Source organism: Chenopodium album, chromosome 1, assembly GCF_948465745.1.
Source record: "Chenopodium album chromosome 1, dcCheAlbu1.1, whole genome shotgun sequence".
NCBI lineage: Eukaryota > Viridiplantae > Streptophyta > Magnoliopsida > Caryophyllales > Amaranthaceae > Chenopodium > Chenopodium album.
In genome coordinates this window covers 88,235,102-88,255,144 of record NC_137834.1, presented here as the reverse complement: position 1 = coordinate 88,255,144, position 20,043 = coordinate 88,235,102, and the positions used below count along the sequence as shown (strand labels likewise).

Here is a 20,043-nt window from a genome sequence, read left to right as displayed (position 1 = left end):
AAAAAAAACAGACATATATATGTTAGCTTCATTTGATAAAATTGATTTTTACAATTGACTGGATTATTTAGGCTAGTTGCTCATTTTGTGTACCTTATGTACTCCTGACAAATGTTTGCTGCATTTTCGATTCTGCAGTCGAGTTCAAATCAGAAACAATGAAACATGCTGCCATTTCTGCCCCCAGGGCCTCAAAACTGACCAGATATGCTAGTGCAAGTAATGCATCAGTAGACTCAACTACAGAAAGCAAGAAATGGTATATATGTAATTCATTTCTAATCATAATTCAGATGATCACATCTCTGACATAAGTTCTGTCTCTATTTGTGGTTTTAGCTTCAAAGGGCATGGTATGTTGGCACCTTTCACATCTGGGTGGCAAACAACCGAATTAGGTCCATTGGTGATAGATAAGTCTGAGGTAGATCCTTGTTCATCATACTTCTATTAACTGTATCATAGTTTCAAGAGACTGAAAGTTATATTGTTGTGCTAATACACTTATTTTCTTCCTGCAGGGTTGCTACGTGTATGATATCGATGGCAATAAGTATCTTGATTCTCTTGCAGGCCTGTGGTGCAATGCCTTAGGTACTGATTGATCTTAATATGATGAAGATATATACCTCAGTATCATTCATTTATGCTGATTTTGTTGTTACCTCGAATATATAGTTCTATTTTGTTGGTTGTGCTGCAACTATGTCTGATGCCTGGACTGAAACTTGCAGGAGGAAATGAAGCTCGACTTGTTGCTGCTGCGACTGCGCAGTTGAATAAATTGCCGTTCTATCATTCTTTCTGGAATAAAACTACCAAAGTGTCTTTAGTAAGTGCTGCATACAGAGTTCTTCACATTCAGAACATGTTACCTTTTGAGTTCTTACTCAGCATGTTATGATTAATAGTTTGATCTTGAGCTCTTTCATAGACTGTAGATTTGGAGTTTCAATATTAGGTTGTTTGATGTTCTTGTCAAGGTCTAATAAGTTAGGAAAGCAAGCCTGGTATTTGTTCTGTGCTCTTGACATCCTGCATCCAATTCGAGGAATTGTTTATAGTAATCATTTGGTCAATTCTGCAGGATCTTGCTGAGGAGCTTTTACAGACTTTTACAGCACGAAAAATGGCAAAAGCCTTTTTTGTAAATAGTGGATCAGAAGCTAATGATACTCAGGTAAGTAGTAACTAGTAAGTTCTCTGTGAAGTTTTGTGCTAACATACGCGTTATTTTGTTTATGAGTGTTATCTTGACACGAGGGTTAGGGAATTTGTTTTTGTGCAGGTGAAGCTGGTTTGGTACTACAACAATGCCCTTGGAAGACCTAAGAAGAAAAAAATTATTGCTCGAATGAATTCGTTAATTTTCCATCTTATCTTGTGTAATATCTAATTTTCATTTTAAAGGAATTGATGAACTTTACCCTTTCATTCCTTACATTTGACAGATACCATGGTACTACTCTTGTAGCTGCTAGCTTATCAGGGTAAGATAAGGTTGCATAGTGGATAACTCGACTTCTTCGTGCTCATTATCGAAACTAATTCTCTCATATTTTTTTTAATAGGCTTCCTCCAATGCATCAGCAATTTGATTTGCCAGCTCCTTTTACTTTGCACACTGATTGTCCTCATTATTGGTGGTATCATCTTCCAGGTTGCTATTGATTTTTCAGTTCAGTGATCAATCTTCGCTTTGATTGTTCTGTTCCTTCTTGGACTTACATGATACACTTCTTCTGTACTAGGTGAAACGGAGGAGGGGTTTGCAACCAGATTGGCAGATAATCTAGAAAATCTTATCCTCAAAGAAGGACCAGAGACGGTATTGAAATGCTATGGATTAGTATTTTGATCTTTAGGTTTAAGTCTTCTATAAAAATTTGTCCATTGATGTAAAGTGTTTTTCTGTTTCAGATTTCTGCATTTATTGCTGAGCCTGTCATAGGAGCAGGCGGTGTAATACCTCCCCCAGCAACATACTTTGACAAGGTTTGTTAGAACTGCTAATTACCTGTTTCAATATGCCAGTGTTGCGTCCTGAGTTTATGTTACAGGATCTGTTAACTGGTTATTATTTGCAAAGTTTCTACTGCAATGTTTACTCCCTTAAAAATCAAGAGTTTGATGCACCATTACTTACTGTATACTGAACTAGTAAAACCGCTTGTATGCCATGTATACAGGTTCAAGCAGTACTGAAGAAATATGACATCCTCTTTATTGTGGATGAGGTATGTTGTACTTGTATATGTTCTCTTTTAATTACATATTTGGACAAGTTTGAAGGGATGAAGAAGTAACTATTGTGCTGTTGCTTCTTTACTTTCATATCTTATTCGTATAAGGGCTTATTATCCTCGCTTACTATATATGTTGTCTTGTGCAGGTTATCTGTGCATTCGGAAGACTTGGAGAAATGTTTGGTTCTGATAAATACAACCTTAAACCAGACATGGTTTCCATGGCCAAGGTATGGACATGCTGCTCAATCTTCAAAATCTCGGTCTCATAATAGATAGTGCTAGCTGTAAGTCCTTAGTTATTTATCTCCACTGCTTTTACAGGCTCTATCTTCAGCTTACATTCCTATTGGAGCCATTCTTATAAGCCCTGAAATCTCAGAAGTTATCTATTCTGAAAGCAACAAACTTGGTGTGGATCTATAATCTATTACAGTAAAATAGTGCTTTAGTGCTTTGTTGTAACTTGTAAGTGATTAAGGGATTTGATTATGTATTTACTTCAGGTTCCTTTTTCCATGGATTTACATATTCTGGTCACCCGGTCTCATGTGCTGTTGCACTCGAATCATTGAAGTTGTACAAGTATGATTATCTATATAGTTCATTCTCAGTTATGAAGTAAACTTTCAACTGATGCATCATTAATGTACTTACTGTGTGATTAGGGATTGTTAAATGTTGATAGAAGTTGATGTTATCTTATTTTTCTAGGGAAAGAAATATTGTTGAGCGAGTAAGAAACCTTGCACCAAAATTTCAGGATGGAATGAGAATTTTTGCTGACAGTCCTATCATTGGGGAGGTATGTTAGTGTTCTAGTGGTTTTTTCCGCGTCTTTTTCAGTTTAGTGTACGTGATAGTGTGTGCTGTTGCGCGCTGCTAGCTTGCACTTAATAATGTTTTGAGTAATTTTGTGCTACAGATAAGAGGAACTGGCTTAATTCTTGCAGTTGAATTCACTGACAATAAGTCACCAAACGATCCATTTCCTTCTGAATGGGGCAAGTTTCCTGTCATCTGTTTTCTGTTATCTATCAGTTGATTTCAGTAAAATTGTTATCAGGCTTACTCCAATCTGTTCTTGGAGCGCGACTGATTCATGTTACATTATCATGCTTACTCTATTCTGTTTAGCCATCTCACAGTCCTGGACCTCCTTGTCATCATTGATGTGCAGGAGTAGGTGCATATTTCGCGACACAATGTCAGAAATACGGTATGATAGTTCGTGAGGCCGTTGATAATGTTATGCTATGCCCTCCACTAATCATCTCTGAGGAAGAAATTGATGAGGTAAAAATTTCAGTTAACTAAAAGAGTTGTTAAACTTCTGTACCATACTGATTTTTAGCAGGTGTTAACATTTTCTGATACAATTTTGCATCAGTTAATTAGCACATTTGGAAAAGCACTTAAGGATACTGAGGATAGAGTGAAGGAACTCAAAGCTCAGAAGCAGTCTAATTGATTAAAAATGAACTACTTTCAAGTTTCAACTCAGAAGAATTGAAGGTGGCCTAGAATTGGCCTTGTAATCATTATTGTAACAACAATATATAAAAGCATCATTTCCCCTTTTATTATCCTTTTTTACTCGTCTCGTCTAGAGTTAATAGTTGCATAAAATCCATTATTTGAAATAATTGCAATTTTTTTTTATGTATAGCGTAGTACATTAGTAACTTTACTGAAGGATTGAAGATCAGGGTCTCTTTGTAAAATCCTATTATATCTTTAATGTTGAGAGATAAGAACAACGAGAAAATAAATTCTAAATAGAGGAACTAATTAGTTTGGTATTAAGACTATTAACCCAAAAGCTAAATGTTACTCCATGAATATGTAAAATGCACATGCATACATGTGTGGAGAATGTGTATAGTGATTACTAAAATAAAATCATTTGCTTTGCTTAAACTCAACATTGAGAATATAAATGCCTACATATTATATGCTTTTCTTAAGTTGCATTGAGACATGTTCCTCCAACCTTTCTCAAAAAATTGGATGATATCTTGGAAAATTATTCTACTCCTTTTACAATAATTTTTTGAGGTTATACAGTCATTTGATAAATCTTAATCTTATATACTTGTACTCCGTATAATTTCTATAAACTATATATGTTGGCTTATTTATTGGCACGTATTATTTATCCTCATAATCCACGCTATAAAGTAATCCCTAATTAAATGTTGCTTGGTTAGTGAACGAGTAAATGAAGCAATAAAAGTGACAATGAGAGCTTCACAATTGATATTAATTATGTAGTACTCGTTTAAGTTTTTCTAAAGTATTTGGTCAGCTTATTCATTCTTTTCTAACACCATCTACAGCCCTACATTACATTCTAGCTCTTTTTTGTTTTTTCAGTCACACACATTTTACATGTGATTGATGTCAACAACAACAAACTTAGAAACCTATAATTCAATTAAGAGAGGCACAAAGAGTATGAGCCTATTAAATTTCCAACTTGTATGCCATTAGACGGATTTCTCAACAGGTACTTTACACTCGTTATTTCTCAAATTAATGTAATCTTTAATTCTAGGTTTATCTAATTTTATTATATTACAAATAAAAAGTTAGGTTTTGAAAAAATATGTTGAAACAAATCAAACACAATCTTTCGTGACTATGTAGTATGTTACAATTAGAATTTATGGTCAATATTTCAAATTCTAAACACATTATCAACAGTGTCAAGAAATTTCAAGATCATATTTATCAAAGTAACATGTTGGCATATGTGCTGGTAAAAGATAACAGAGACTACTAGGGGTGCTAATTGAGTTGAGCAGCTCGCGAGCAACTCGTACTCGACTCAGTCAACGCTCGGTCAAAACTTGACTCGAGTTAGCTCGACTCAAATTTGACTCGACTCGAGATGTTAACGAGCACGAGTTGAGCAAGCTCTAACTCGACTTGATAAGCTCGTGAGCAACTCGATAATATAATATTAATATAGAATATGCAAACAAAGTTACTATCTTTAAACAAATTTGACACTTATTACGCCTTAATTTATATCATAAAAAAAGAAAGAGTAAATTTTTAATAAAATCTATATATATAATAAAGAAAACAATATAAATTGAACCAAAAATAAATAAAGGCATATAATAATAGAAGGACCAAAATTTTAACGAGCAGTTTGTGAGCTACTCGACTCGACTCGAAACTTTAACGAGCATGAGTCGAGCAAGTTTTATTTGCTCGAAATTTTAGCGAGCACGAGTTGAGCAAATGTAAAAAGTTTTCGAGTTGAGTCGATCACCCCTCAGCTCGTGATCGACTCGCTCGATAAGCACCCCTAGAGACTACATAATAATTTTTAAAAAAGATTTTCACCAAAAAAAAAAATAATAAATAATAATTTTTAAAAAAGATGAAGTATATACAATTACTTAACTTTTTAGCAACCCAACTTCTATTCATTCAATCTCAACTTAAATCTCATTTTCAAATGACAAACTAACTTAACACAAACGACTTTCTCCATTTCCTATTAACCGCAACAAATGTACTCCGTAATTTTTACACTATTCACATGCGATACTCAAAATCTCGAGTCAATATCTTGACAACAAACCCAGACGATATATATAGAATACAGTTGGTCTACCTTTTGTCCTCTTTCTTAAGAAAGATATGAATATGAATAATAAGGTCAAGCTCTCATAAATTCATAACAATAATTACTCATGTCACCTTCCGTACACAATTTCATTTAATCATATAATCATCGTTAAATAAATTCATATTCATAAATAATAATTCATTTTTCAATATTTTCATCTTCCAATTTTTTCTAGATTCTTTAATTTTTCACATAATCTTTCTCTCATTTTTCATACTTGTATAAATACATAGATTCTTCTTCTTCTTCTTCTCTCATCAACCCTTTAATTTTCTCTCTCCTCTCGAAAATTTTACATTCTAGAATCTCCGAGGAAGTTCGCTAATTCTCTCTCTAATTCTGGTAATCATCTTTAATCTTTGCTTTGATTTTCTGCAAATTTTCTGTTGTTATTTTTCTGAACGTAAAATAAAGTGATGATTGTGATGATTTTGTTTATTTATTGGTTGCTTTTTTCTGGAAAACGACATTCATGAGTTCTTGGATTTTTTTTTTTTATTGGAATGATGTTTGTTGTTATTGTTAATTTGTTGGCATGATTACTGTTGATTATGGCAATGTACTTTATGAACAACATTCTTGAATAATTTATTTGATGCTGAATTTTGCATATAAATTGTTAGCATTTTAATTATATTGTTCGTTTTGATTAGTATTGCTTGCATTTTTTCGCCGAATTATGTGATAGAATAATAATTTGTGTTGTTTGATTTGTTAAACCTGAAATTTTGTTCAAGATTCTTTCTATTAATGAATTTTTGATGATTGATTCAAAAAAAAAAAAAAAAAAAAAAAAGGAATTATTGATGATTTTAGCAAGAGCTGTATCAAATGAAAGATAATTTACTAATTATGTCAGGAATAATTACATGTCATACCAACTGATTCTATGATTTTGGCAAAATGTTGTTGTTAGTGGAATCGTGTAAGGAATTAGTTTTTGGAAATTGTCATTTTGTGACTACTGTAGATTTTACAGTTTCTTTTAGGGGGGTTTTACTCTATGTCAAGAGTTATGTGTCCAACGAGTTGATTCAATGATTATTGAACGACCTGCATCTTTCTTTCAGCGAATTATTGCTGTTACAGGAATCACATGTAGGATATGAGGAATTAGATTTTGTAAATGGTCATTTTTTGACTAGATATTACAGTGTCTTAGCGGGGTTTTAATTCTATGCCAAGAATTATGTGTTAAATGAGATTTTGTATTGAATAATGAATACATAGTATGATAGTGTTTTAAGACTTGTAACCCAATCCCATTCTTTCAGCAAACTGTTGTTAGTGAATCATATGTAGAATATGTGGAATTTGATTTTGGAAATGGTAGCTCTTTTGTACTATTTTAATCTATGTACAAGGTCACAAACACTAATACATGATCCTTGTTGATCCCATGACAAAGTTCTTGGAAGTTCCATATTGCTATGACGATAACAGACTACCAGAACTGGGTCACTCAGCTTTCAAAAGAGTATCAGTTTGAATATCCATGGGTTCCATTTACTTCTGTATTATGTGGTATCTTCGCCTGCAAACTGGTATGTCTTCTTTTCCCCTTTTAAAGAGTTCAGTGTCTCCTTTTTCTGTTCAATTTGTTGAACTGACCATCTTCTAATAGGTGTATGATTTGTCTCACTTAATCAATGGTATCTGCTTCAAGCACTACTCTACCCTTCCAAAGATTAAACAAATTGAATGGGACAATAGGTAACTTTCCAAATGCTTTATTGTTGATTAATGTTAAGCAGTTCTCTCCATAGCTTCCATTTTATTTACTTGAATTTTGAATATTTGCAGGGCTATATCAACTCTGCACGCAATCTTTGTTACAGCTGTGTCGATTTATTTGGCATTTTGGTCTGATCTTTACTCTGATGACCTACAACGGGGGTCCATCCTATTTCGAAGTTCAACGCTGTCAACATTTGTTTTAGGGGTATTGTTCCCAATCTTTGTAGTTTCTACACCTATCAAACTCTTTGGTGGTCTTGCTTTTCTTTTCCATTTTCTTGGAAACTCTGGATTGAATTATATGCTTTATCTCTTCACAGCTTGATTACTTTTCCCATGTCCTTTCATTGATAGTTCTATTGGGGCCAGGTGACGGCTGGGTAATCAGCCATTCACTGATATGCCTTTTGATAAATATCTAGGTTTCTAGAAATTATTTGGTCTGCATTGAGTAAAGTGTTGATTTCTGCCTACACACTGTGTCTGCTATATGGATGATGCAAAAATCAACTCTTTAAATTGATTTAGTTTTGATAGTGGTCTTTCTAGAATTCGTGTCATATGTCACTGAGGAGAGTTTAGCTTGAAGAGAAGCGGTATATGATCTGCACGTAGCTTTATGTCTAGTAGGGAAGAATTCCCAATAAGTGTTGTTTGGAATCTAGAAATGAGAGCTGGAAATTGATCTATCTACAAAGAGTACAAACTACAAAACTCCTTTTTTTTCTTTTCTTTTTTTTTTTTTGGGGGGGGGGGGGGGGGGGGGAGTGGTGGTGGTGGTGATGAATAGAATGAATACCAAATTTCCAGTCCACTGTTAATACATTTCTGAAACAATTATAATCTTGTAAATTTTTCAAACCAGACCCTGAGACTGTGCAGATAGGTAAGGCAATACTGTAGCCTTCACCAAACCTCTTGATTATCCTTCTTTTTCATTTCACCTTTGCAGCAGAATCCTCTTTACTTTAATTTGGCCTAGGTGAGCGGAACATATCTGAGTTAAAATGAGCCTTGAAGGACCTTTAAAATTAATGATGTCTTGGTTCTTGCTATGGCTTATGTCGAGCCTCTTTGTTTGGTTATCTTTACTTTGGTTTCTTGCTATGGCTTAAGCAATGTTACATGAGAGCTTATAACTCATGCAATGCTATTGGAACAACTGGGTGATTGATTTAGTATTGCATAATTAGATCATTAGCTGCAAACTTATTCTGGTTAGGGGGTTCAGGATTCTATTTTCCTTGCATGGCTTTCCTGAGCAGTTGGAATTTGACCATCTATGCACCTTAGGTTCTGTGTATGATGCTTTGGAAAGCACATCAGTCTTTTATATAGTCGAGCTGTTTTTTATTCTTTCAGTTGAATGCCTCTCCAGTCACTTTCTAAAGTAATAATTTTGGGATTCAATCCGTCTTCTCATGTGTTAGTCATTATCTCGATAGTAACAATATCACAATGTAGGACCGGTTTGGAATTGAAGCTCTTTCATAATTTGAGATTGTTAGCTTTTTATAGAGAATGATTCTCATGAACCCTTCAGGGTTTTAAAAATATTGAATTTTAATGTAAATGGTTTTTGACTGTAGTGGTCTACTTAATTTGGGCTGGATGTAACTCAAACCAATTGCAAATGGGGCATGTGCTTATACTTATTCACAGGTGCTTACCTGTTTGACTCTAAAGACATCCATTTGATGTGAATTGGCAAGTTATGGATCTATATAATAAACTGTTCCTGAAGAGAATTTGGGATTTTGTTTTTTCATGATAGCTAGAGAATGGGAAATTGAGCCTCAATCAAATGAGGATAGTTTCTCACTGTTTATTCTTGAATTAATGCTTTGTAGATCTGTTGTGCATACATGTTTACTGTTCATTGACGAAAAAGTGCCAGAGTGGTGATAGATTACCTTAAGGCAAAACAGGTGCATTCACATTGCAAAATTCTGAAAAGTGAAAACTCTAAATTATGTGGTTGAAGGCTTAAAGTCAAATTTATGATATTCAGAGTTGTCAATAAGGTTCAGCTGTGGGTTATTTATTTTTTATTTATTTTTAAATGCTACATTGAGGTTATAGGATGCTTCAGGACATGGAATTTCCCATAGCATTTGTTGGTACTGTCATTATTTGCTATATATGGGAATCAAATATGTTTATTTGAGCAGTATAATTTGTGTAGGAATTATCTTAATTTTCTGGTCATTCTCCCCTATTAAATTAGATCCTGAAGTTTGCACTAGTTTTAACTCTTAAGAAGATTGTATTAGGTCTAATAAGCATGAGCGTACATGTATTATTTTGGTAAATCTTATATGTCAAGATTACATAGCCTCCTTTCAGCTATTAAGTGCTGTTATTCTGTTAATGAGCTTAGACTCGTTTGTCAGCAGTGCTAGTTTCCACAGTGCTCCTGAGGGTTATCATACCTGAAGTGTGATGAAGCTAGCAGATAGCAGCTTCCAGAAGTTAAGGGTGTGTATATGAGATCCAATAGCATACCTTAAGCTCATCAATTTAGTCCATTAGTTGAGTTAAAGGGATGGCTGCTGGAAAGAATTAGTAGTATTTAGTAGGCCCTTCTAGTATATGATGAATTAGTGTGGAGGTGATGATTGAACTGTGGACTCTATTGATTGAGACTATAGCCCTTAAGGATTTCAGAACCAAATTCTGTACTTATATACTAATTACTAGTACCGTTTAGAAGCATTGTAGAGAAAAATGAGAGTTAAGTTGACTTCAGCGTTCTTTGTGATGTTGACACATTGATACTATGCATTTATGAGGCAAGAACTATTCATATGGTGTAGATTTTGAAAGTTTTTTGTGGATAGTATTTGGACACTGTGTAATTGTCTTCTTTGACCTATCACCTGGTCAGAAATTATTTACTACTTCATATGTGCTTGTCATTTCTGACTTGTGATGGCGTGGAAATGGGGATCACTATATGTGAATATATATGCTCATGGGAGGATTTTTTTTTTCTCAGTTTTATCAATGTAATGTGTCAACTTGATTATATTCTGTTCTTGTCACACTGTGGTAGAATTTCAAATTTATGCTGTGTCTTGTCTACATTGACAGGTTTCAGTTGGATACTTCCTTTCTGATATTGCCATGATATTTTGGTTTTATCCTGCTTTAGGTGGAATGGAATATGTAAGTAATACCTTAACTTTATGTTTCACCTTATATTGATGTATCAATGGAATTCAAGCTAGCTTATTAGTTTAAGCTGCTAAGCTTAAAGAAAGCAACAAATACTTGAGCATGGAGGACCAAATGTTGTTGGTATCATGTTTTTTTTTTTCCTAAAATTTAAAGAGAAAAAGACATATTTTTACCCATATAGTTCATCTTTACAGGTGCTTCATCACGTTTTGTCAACGGGAGCACTAGCATATGCTATGTTGAATAGTACAGGGCAATTCTATACATATATGGTTCTTCTTTCTGAGATAACAACACCAGGGATCAACATGAGATGGTAACTCTTTTATCATTTTGTAATCGTGTTAATCAGGAAAAATCTGTTTTGCCATTCCCTTGTATATGATGTGAAGCTTTTGTTGCTGAAGGTATCTCGATGCAGCTGGGATGAAAAAATCCAAAGCTTATGTTGTTAATGGAGTGGGTATATTCTTGACTTGGCTGGTGAGTACTGAGTACAGTTGTTCTTGTTCACCATTTTCAACAAATACTTGACCTTTATTGAAATTTAATCATTTTCAGTTGTTCTTGTTCACCATTTTCACTACACTGTCAACATATATAGTTTTGTATTGTCTAGAAAGTAGAAACTGAACTAAACTGGGATCATGTTATGGGTTAGATATGTAAACTAAGTTGGTGACATTTGTGTGTAGCTTGTCAAAACTGCTTCCTGAAATTTTTTCTTTGCTCTGTTGCAGGTTGCTAGGGTTCTTTTGTTTATGTACGTGTACTTTCACATCTATTCGCATTATGATCAGGTAAAGTAGTGATTCTCTTGTAAATTCATACTCTTATGTTTTTCTGATACCATGCTTATCCTGTCTTAATAATTATCCATGTACCAAACGTAGGAAGATTTTCAAAAATTAATTTGAATTGTTAGATACAAATAACACACAGCTGGTTCATGTTAGATGAGATTGTGGCACTAAGGTTGGATTTTACTTAATATTCTCTTCTGACAAGGCAAATTTATCTTAGAGATTTTTAAAGCTAATTGATTTTGTTGGGTAGTGTCCTCAAATGAGGAATGGCAGTTTTGATTGCATACAATTATACGCATGCAACCATGAATAAAGCCTAAAGTAGTTTCGGAGTTACATATATCATACAGGCTATAGATAGTGTATATCAGACCAATTGACTTTAGTTAACGATACTTTTGTAATTTTGTTACATCATTCTGTCGTTTAATGTCTTCTTTACTTGTTTTTCAGATCAAGCAGCTGCCACGCTATGCATATTTACTTACTCTAGGTGTCCCGTGTGTGATTGGAGGCTTGAATCTGATGTGGTTTGCAAAGATTACGAAAGGAATGATTAAGACATTGACTGCTAAGAAGGATTAATATAGGTCAAAATTGCATTTGTTACTCTGCAACTCTGTGCATACTCTTTGTAAATGGTATAGAAGGTAAATCAAAATGAAGCTGACTGATATCATACTGAAGCAAAATCTCTAGCAGGCTGGGTATGTGATAGAAGACATTCATAAACTGGTGCACAAATGAAACAGGATCGGTGAATGTGCAGTGGTATTTTGTATGAGCTACACGATAAGAAAAAAAATTGTGTATTCAAACAGAATTTCTTCTGATACATCTTTAACACTTGTATATCAACATTGGATGTATATATGTATAGACATCCTCATATGTAGAAGCTTGGTTCATCTTGTGAAACGAAGTCCTTGTGGTTCTGAAAGCATAAACCGGTACTTCCTACAGGTAGCCTAATCCAAATAACTGATGATCTTAAAATGGTCTGATATCCAAATGATCAGACATGGTTTATTTTGAGTTTATGACATATTTTGCTAACTTTCTTGATGGCATGCAATTATATGGCTATAAAACTGGTTTGAAGTCATTTGAACCAATATTATCCCAAATGACAACCAAAATTTGGAACTTTGCATAGGGACTAATTTGTGTCATCATTTTGACGCATATTATTTCATAAAACAAGTGGGTAATTTACTAACAATCTTATCCTAAAAATCTATTTAAGATCTATTTAAAAATCTTAACACTAATTTACTTTTATATGGCAAATGCTCCACCCAAGTTAGTCCTAACAAGAATAAACCCACAACCTTATGATCATAAAACACATTCTCTACCACTAGATCAAGTACTAGTTGGTTTTTATATTCCGTAATTGAGAAATGTCAACTTTTTAGTATTACCAGGGTAGGTACAACATCATACTATTAGATCCTAAAATTAAATAAATTAAAAAAAAATCATCTAACTATTTGAAGTTTTGAACTACCATTCCATATCTACAAGTCAAACTGTAAACCCAAGTTCAAGAAGAATAGAAATAATTTTGAGTTTGATCGCCATTGCATTACTCTCTGTTATCTGTATCAGGGTATTGATTCAGAAGCTGCTCCGGCCACAGCTGGCTCGATCAACACCACCACTTTCCAGGTATGTACTTACTTATTACTTAGAGAGAAACTATCTTATAAACATTGTTCTCTGCCAGTTTCAATCACAGTTAAAAAAAAAAAAAAGAAAACTTCAATTAAAGAACCCAAATTTTCAATACTTCGATCTTTGTTCTCATGTCACTGTTTTCTCAAGCTCTGCTGCCAAATTATGACAGCTTTACATTCAAAACTTCTATCCATATACATAGCTAAAATCATGTAATTCAACACAAAAACAGAAAAGTCCTCCGAACACGAAGGAAGAAAACCAAAATATATGTTTTCTCCTCCAGTTTTCATTTCTTTGTCAACACAGAATCTGTTTGTCATCAAATTTGGCAGAATTAATTTTGGCAAGTAACACATAAGTTGAGGTAATCAGATGAACATGATCCATCAAATCATATACTCTCATGATTTCACATAATAATCAGACGATTAGTGGAACAATCTACAAGCATTGAGCAAAGACAATTCACACACAGGAAGAACTCTTCTTGGACAGTTCACTTTTGCCATCCTGCACTTCATTTCGGGGATAAGACTATAAGGGTAACAATCAATCCCAGTACATCACTTGAGGTTTACTTATTCATTTCTATTTCCTTTATTTACCCTCAGCGAATTGAATGATATTGGGTGATTCCACGCTTTGGAGGGAGCTTCCTCAATATAAAGAGAACCAGAGAAGAGGGTAGAATTTCCACCAACTGAAATGAAAAAGAAAAATAAGAAAATTTAGAATGTATTATAATACCCCCAAGGCATTTTTCTTTTGGTAGAATGTATTATAATACCCCCAAGCCATTATTTTCCCTTCTATTCATTAGCAAAAAGTAATGTAAAAATAGAAAAGGATTAAACTCACCAGATAGTACATGAAATTGAGAACTGGATGATCTAAAACGTCAAGATCAGCGGCTTTATCAAAAGCATTGAAGCACATCTGCAACACAGAATAGGAGTTAAACTCAATAAAGAAGACCCTTTAAATACTTCTCTAAACACACAGATTAGGTTTTTTTTTTTTTTTTTTTTTGAAAAGTGTTTCCTTGTTGATTAGATTTGTAAAGTTGTTTCTGGAAAGGCAAGAAAGCTGATTTTACAGCCTTTCATATCAGTCACATGAAACAAATATTAGTCAGTGAGTAACAAAGACCAAAAACGAGAATTTCAGATTGCCACCTCCAACAAGTGCATACCATTCACAAAATTATGATTAACTGTTTTCTAACAAGTACAGAAAAAACATGTATCAGTCCTAAAAGACACTGAGCACTCCACCTTTTTCAATTGCATCCAAACAACATTTATGTTCTGTTTGCCTAACATTCATACTAGAGCAGCAGATTGCTACGGAGTATTATTTTGTCAAAATTCAAAGCTTCATTGAGAAAGTCAAGAACATTGGCAACTTTAAAATCCTAGATGCATATAAACAAAAATTAAGGAGTGAAGCTATAAAGCCTTAAAGACAACACAACACTTACCATAACACATCTTACGAGGAAACATGTAAAACATATTGTGGTTACATAGCCAACCTGCAAAAGGTGCACAGCAACATTATTAATCACAAGGAATGCCAAATTTCAAAAAATAATTTAAAAAAAGATCTGTGAACATAAACCCATCGGGAGAAGAGGGTTAAGACAGAGAGAGGAATGCACCTCCTGAAGCTTTTTACGTCGTCCTTTTGATTCTACAGGGAACCGTTGCAACATCAAGAAAAGCCTGCCCATAAAGACCATCAACAATGGAGGTATACAAATAATGATAAACAAAGCTAAAATTATAACAAGAATCTTCTTTGTATGTTCAGGATTAAAAAAAATATTTGATCTACAAACACTTTAAAATAGAAACAATCACTCCACCTAAAAGCTTAAAGCAACGGAGATATACTGTGAGAAACATGAATATAGCTACAAGAAGAAAGCATATTGCATAATCAAATATTTACATATACTACTGCTGAGATGAGACACCACAAGCCTTGTGGAGCTCCATCACCAGGTGCAGAAGTGCGAACTAGACTCTTTCACTACACACAGGGATGCGCCATAATGAAAAACCCAATAGAAAACTAAATCACCAAGAGTTGGAGGCCATGTGATGAGAGAGTGAGAGAGAGAACAGCGCAATTACCAAATAATATAACGTTGCAATAAATTTGAAACTTCCTTAGAAGGGAAGTGTAGTGTAATGGACTGAGCTTACTGCTAACTTACACCACGCAAATAACAGGAAAATAAAGAGAAAAAGTTTAATTCTTTGGGTGAACTATATAATCTGTTTTTTTTTTTTTTTTTTTTTTAAATTGATTAAATATGAAGAACTAATAAAGAAAGAAGCTTTAATATTGATTGATAATGGTGGTATGGTTACAAAATGATAGGGTTAATAGCTTTAGGGTATCACTCTCAAAATAGCTTGAGGCTATCAATGAGCTTGAGGCTATAACAATCTCTAGGTTTCCCTAACAATTTCTGCCTATCTTTTCCTTTCCCTTCTCTCTCTATTTACACTAACACTAAGGACTACTAACACAATAATGCTAGACTTCCCAAATTACCCCTCCTAAGGCTAGGCTATTACATGTTCCAATATTTTGGAACAGAGGAAGTATCAATCAGGTTTCCTACCACATTTCCAACATAATTAGCGCCTTCTCTCAAATGAGAAGGATAAGGACTAGAGCGTTCTTCATTGTGATTCAAAAACAGCCAAATCATCTTTCTCATAGATGAAATCGAAACTCTATTTCTAACCGTGGTGCTAAGCGATAATTCAGCTCAATCAATCCAAGAGCAAGCATCAACGCTCAAGGTGGAAGTGGTAAAAGCATGGTTTACAGCAATGAGCTTGAGCTATTCAGTTTCTCAGCTGGAGCTACTATCAATTTCTCAGTCTTTAAAAACCTTCTTTTCTCGATCAACCACCAAATATAGGCTGAGCTCGATATTGGCAGGCTTGCAGTCTAACAAAAGGCCCAAGCCTTGAAAAACCTACCAAATATCATGCTCAGCCAATAGAGACGGTCCATTAGAGCTTCTACAGTTGTATTAAAGACACTATTGCTACCAACAAAGGGAAACCATAAATCCGTTTTAAAATGTTGGTAATTGCATGCTGATTTTGTACATGGTGTCAAAAGCTTAGAAGCTGACTGGCCTGGCATAGATCATAGCTCACATCATAAATTCATAACAGCTTATTTGGAGAAATTGGAAACAGGACACATGTCAACCTTTTGTCCAAGGTTCCACAGAAAAGCCAATTTTCTCCAGTACAATCTCCATTAACTGGGAGCAAACACATGAACTCTTCTTCATAATTTTTACAAATTCAATGAATGAAGTTGCAATTAATTACCTTCCTCCATAAAGAAGAAAACCAAGAGCTGCAAACAAAGACACGCCTGCCAATAACATGCACATACGAGCGGTCAGATAATTTAAACGTTATGTAATAAGCCTAACAGCTTGTAAGTAGTAAACTAATTGGAGACATACCTGCGAAAAACATCTTTGACAAAACTACAAGAAGAGGGATTGGTTTCCACCACAAGATCAACCACAAAGCGATCTGGAATAGTCAAAGGGAATATTTAGTAACAGAATCACTGTCAATTATCCAGCAGAAAAATCTCACTGTCACTACTACAGTAATAGGATGCTGCATGTCAATGTAATTGATGAAACTTGAACAAGAACAAAAAGGTGGCAGAACAATAAAATAAAAAATGTATAAAAATAAAAAAAATAAAAAAAATAAAAAAAATTAATTTAAAAAAAAGGTGCAAAAGAATTAGTAGCATACAAACTTGAAAAGATACAAATGAATATCAATTGAAAAAGATTCACAGACCCAGCTCTATTAGAAGCAAGATTAAATGACATTACACTATGAAAATCTATGGATCAGATACAGCCATGTCTACAAACGGTCTAAACAGCTTTTTCTCGTACAGGAATCCCTTGCATAAAATTCAATGCAAATGCACATGAGGCATGTAAATATCTTAATAATGTAAATCTAAATATACGAGCTCTCCCAAAATATCCAATAAAATTGACTATAAAACCAAATATAAAATTCAAGAACCCTTTCTAATTTCCTAAATCGAGCTTTCTTTCTTTATTCTATGCTTCCATCAATGAGCAATGTTACCCACCTCAATCTAACATTTGGTGCCTTAAAAGAGAGCAATTCTGATGATGCTACCTTATCACTAAATTAGAGAACTAAAAAGCAAATCGGAGAAAGAACAGAACGCAGCAATGTTACCCCCCTCAATCTAACATTTGTGCCTTATTGTGGCACAAAAGAGAACAATTCCTATGATGCTACCTTATCACTTAAGTGCAGAGCTAAAAAGCAATTTGGAGAAAGAACAGAAATCATTAGGTCTAACTATCTAAGGATGCCTCATGTGAGCATCCTGCAAGTTTCAGCAAGTTTCATACCCAATTTCTTTGTTGCTTGGTGCTGTGTGTCTTCTTAAAAACTCTCCAATAGTGTTGACTAATAAAGGTTATACAGGTGGATGTGGAACTGCTCAAAGCCTCAGCAAGTTTCATACTAAATCAGGGGTGTAATTCCCAAAAAACAAAAACTAAAAGACTGCAGAAATGCCAAGGTCAAAAGTTCGAAGGATTGAGTATTAAATAAAAGATCTTGATTACACCAATTACAATCTGTCATACAATCATACATAAGTTGCAACATCAAAGTTTAATATGTCTAAAGCATTAAAAGAAAGGCTTGGGTACAGCTAACTTTATCAGGAAATCAATCAACCATGTCATGGGTCCACATCATTTTACTTTAAGAGGAATGCCATGATAGATTCAACTATAATATCAACTTTTTAAACTAAAATATAAACAGCAACTAATTTGGGCTGCAATACAACACAACATCTTGTATTGGTCAAATAAACTGCCTCAACAATCTTACAACCCCAAAACCACCCTGCTTCCCTTCCTAAAAATAAAGTAAGAGGTATAGATTAAAAGGATGCTACATTAATTTTAAAACAGTCCTCCTATGTAGAAGAATATTCACCTGAATGGTATAGACCACTGCATTAATTGTAAAGAAACTAGGCCTGAGGCCATCAGTAGATACAGCACGCGCCTACCAAAGACAATCATCAGTTAAGGAAAAGCATGTATAAATAACACAATAATCAAGTAGGAAAAAAAAAAAAAAAAAAGGTGAAAAACTAAATATCAACTCAAACCTGATAGTATATCTCTGCCCAAAACAAGACCAGCAGTACATAGGTAGTGAAGAATGCAAGACTCGGCAAATCAAGCAAGATATGCTGGACAAGCTGAATTGCATAACATAAGAAGTACCATAAGATAATCTCAGACCAACACAACACAAGCAAAGAACAACAATGCAACCAATGAAAATCAAATGATGCCTAACCTCAGGCTGCAAGCGCTGCACATCACGGCGAAACACAAAAACTACACATCTAACTGCACAAACATCAACATACAATAATTAATAACTACCCACCTAAGAATGTCACCAAAATTAAAAAAACCATCAACCAAATAGTGCTACTACCGCGAAAACCATCAATTCAACATACCTCCATTAACCAGGAAATTCAGAAAATGAAAGACCTTCTGAGTGGTCCATCCGTACTCAGGAACTCTCAATTGTATTCTAATCAATTGTACCTACATCACCCACACAATATGTCCCACAAAATCAATGACCCTTGAAAGCAAAAAATTCCATAGAACACCTAAATTCATCTACCTTCATCTCTGAATCAACATTACACTTTCATATTCTAATTTTATTAATTACAATACATAATAAATACCAAATCAGATCATATAGTCTATTTTCCAAAATTCAATTCAAATTAGATTAAACCCAGCAAAACCCATCAATTATTTTCACCAAAAAAGCAAGAAATCAAACAAATTAATACCATAAAAACCTAGAAATTTTAGGGTACTAAAAAAAATTACCAGGGCAACAATGGAAACAATCCCATATAAAAAAGATAAGATATGAAAAATTCGATCTTGCCAAAGAAGAGAAGCATTGATATCATTCCACCAATTAGAAGCGTCTTTCATAAGAAACGCTGTCACCGCCAGCGAAGGGTCCAGCGTTTCCGCCATGAAAATCCCAAAACTAAAAACTTCGAATTTCAGCTATAAATTGATTCTACCCTTTTCAACTTTTTGCCCCAAAAAATTAATTCTTCTTTTATACGGCAAAAATACCGGGAATTAAAGATTTGGGCAAGAAATTTTTTTCTGATTTTTGATGATGGTAATTTTATTATTGATTTTCTGCAAAGAAAAAAGCCAGGAGAAAGGAAATTTCGTGAATTAGAGAAAAAGAATGTTGTTTGGTTATGGCTTGTGTTTTTGTTTTGTGTTCGTCTGATTTTTTATTTTTTTTTTTTAAATAAAAATTGTTTTTTGTATTATTATGATTTTTTTTATTATTATATTCGTGATTTAATTATTTATTTAATTTTTTTTTTCCTGGTGGGAGAGAGCTGGATTTTTGACGAAATAATGCATGTCCTAGTTGAAGTTAGGGATGATAGTATTAAGGGTCTGTTCCGATTGACTGAACTCAGCTGAACTGAACTGAACTGAACTGAGCTGAGCTGAGCTGAACTTATTAATTAGTGATTTTAAACTACGGATTAGTGATCTTTGATTATTTATTGATTATTTATTACTATACATATGTGTATATACAAA

At 33.9% G+C, this 20,043-nt stretch overlaps 3 protein-coding genes across 4 annotated transcripts; 2 read left to right on the top strand and 1 right to left on the bottom strand.

Annotated features, from left to right (window-relative positions):
* Positions 1 to 126: 126 nt before the first annotated feature.
* LOC145561682 (vanillin aminotransferase-like) lies at positions 127 to 4,005 on the top strand. Its single transcript, XM_081621868.1, has 18 exons — positions 127 to 259; positions 340 to 424; positions 522 to 594; positions 735 to 832; positions 1,088 to 1,180; positions 1,289 to 1,362; positions 1,452 to 1,490; positions 1,572 to 1,660; positions 1,752 to 1,828; positions 1,921 to 1,995; positions 2,190 to 2,237; positions 2,393 to 2,476; positions 2,571 to 2,658; positions 2,753 to 2,831; positions 2,961 to 3,051; positions 3,172 to 3,250; positions 3,427 to 3,542; positions 3,637 to 4,005. Exons 1-18 carry the CDS (start codon positions 159 to 161, stop codon positions 3,715 to 3,717), a joined length of 1,470 nt encoding a protein of 489 aa, XP_081477994.1. The 5' UTR covers positions 127 to 158; the 3' UTR covers positions 3,718 to 4,005.
* A 1,927-nt stretch (positions 4,006 to 5,932) lies between these two features.
* On the top strand, positions 5,933 to 12,562 carry LOC145561698 (uncharacterized). Its single transcript, XM_081621869.1, has 9 exons — positions 5,933 to 6,234; positions 7,301 to 7,436; positions 7,517 to 7,605; positions 7,696 to 7,834; positions 10,723 to 10,797; positions 11,004 to 11,125; positions 11,217 to 11,292; positions 11,550 to 11,609; positions 12,069 to 12,562. The coding sequence occupies exons 2-9, from the start codon at positions 7,323 to 7,325 to the stop codon at positions 12,198 to 12,200; spliced, it is 807 nt and encodes a 268-aa protein (XP_081477995.1). The 5' UTR covers positions 5,933 to 6,234; positions 7,301 to 7,322; the 3' UTR covers positions 12,201 to 12,562.
* An 816-nt stretch (positions 12,563 to 13,378) lies between these two features.
* Positions 13,379 to 19,693, bottom strand: LOC145561656 (protein TOM THREE HOMOLOG 1). 2 transcript variants are annotated; one of them, XM_081621866.1, is made up of 11 exons: positions 19,291 to 19,693; positions 18,900 to 18,990; positions 18,731 to 18,783; positions 18,537 to 18,629; positions 18,359 to 18,430; positions 16,804 to 16,876; positions 16,664 to 16,709; positions 14,959 to 15,022; positions 14,779 to 14,832; positions 14,157 to 14,234; positions 13,379 to 13,998 (listed from the first exon to the last, which is right to left on the bottom strand). In XM_081621866.1, exons 1-11 carry the CDS (start codon positions 19,444 to 19,446, stop codon positions 13,906 to 13,908), a joined length of 873 nt encoding a protein of 290 aa, XP_081477992.1. In that variant the 5' UTR covers positions 19,447 to 19,693; the 3' UTR covers positions 13,379 to 13,905. The 2 variants fall into 2 exon arrangements, with proteins under 2 accessions (XP_081477992.1, XP_081477993.1); XM_081621867.1 differs by lacking the exon at positions 18,359 to 18,430.
* Between the last annotated feature and the right edge of the window lie 350 nt (positions 19,694 to 20,043).

What these genes read in the sequence shown, in the direction of transcription:
- LOC145561682 (XM_081621868.1), top strand. Translation starts at nt 159, where the DNA reads ATGAAACATGCTGCCATTTCTGCCCCCAGGGCCTCAAAACTGACCAGA. An exon ending in TCCTCTTTATTGTGGATGAG is followed by an intron (nt 2,238 to 2,392) that starts GTATGTTGTACT and finishes TGTCTTGTGCAG; the next exon opens with GTTATCTGTGCATTCGGAAG. An exon ending in TCCATTTCCTTCTGAATGGG is followed by an intron (nt 3,251 to 3,426) that starts GCAAGTTTCCTG and finishes ATTGATGTGCAG; the next exon opens with GAGTAGGTGCATATTTCGCG.
- LOC145561698 (XM_081621869.1), top strand. Translation starts at nt 7,323, where the DNA reads ATGACGATAACAGACTACCAGAACTGGGTCACTCAGCTTTCAAAAGAG. An exon ending in TGTCAACATTTGTTTTAGGG is followed by an intron (nt 7,835 to 10,722) that starts GTATTGTTCCCA and finishes CTACATTGACAG; the next exon opens with GTTTCAGTTGGATACTTCCT. An exon ending in CCAGGGATCAACATGAGATG is followed by an intron (nt 11,126 to 11,216) that starts GTAACTCTTTTA and finishes TTGTTGCTGAAG; the next exon opens with GTATCTCGATGCAGCTGGGA.
- LOC145561656 (XM_081621866.1), bottom strand. Translation starts at nt 19,446, where the DNA reads ATGGCGGAAACGCTGGACCCTTCGCTGGCGGTGACAGCGTTTCTTATG. An exon ending in GAATTTCCTGGTTAATGGAG is followed by an intron (nt 18,784 to 18,899) that starts GTATGTTGAATT and finishes ATGTTTGTGCAG; the next exon opens with TTAGATGTGTAGTTTTTGTG. An exon ending in GACGTAAAAAGCTTCAGGAG is followed by an intron (nt 14,833 to 14,958) that starts GTGCATTCCTCT and finishes CACCTTTTGCAG; the next exon opens with GTTGGCTATGTAACCACAAT.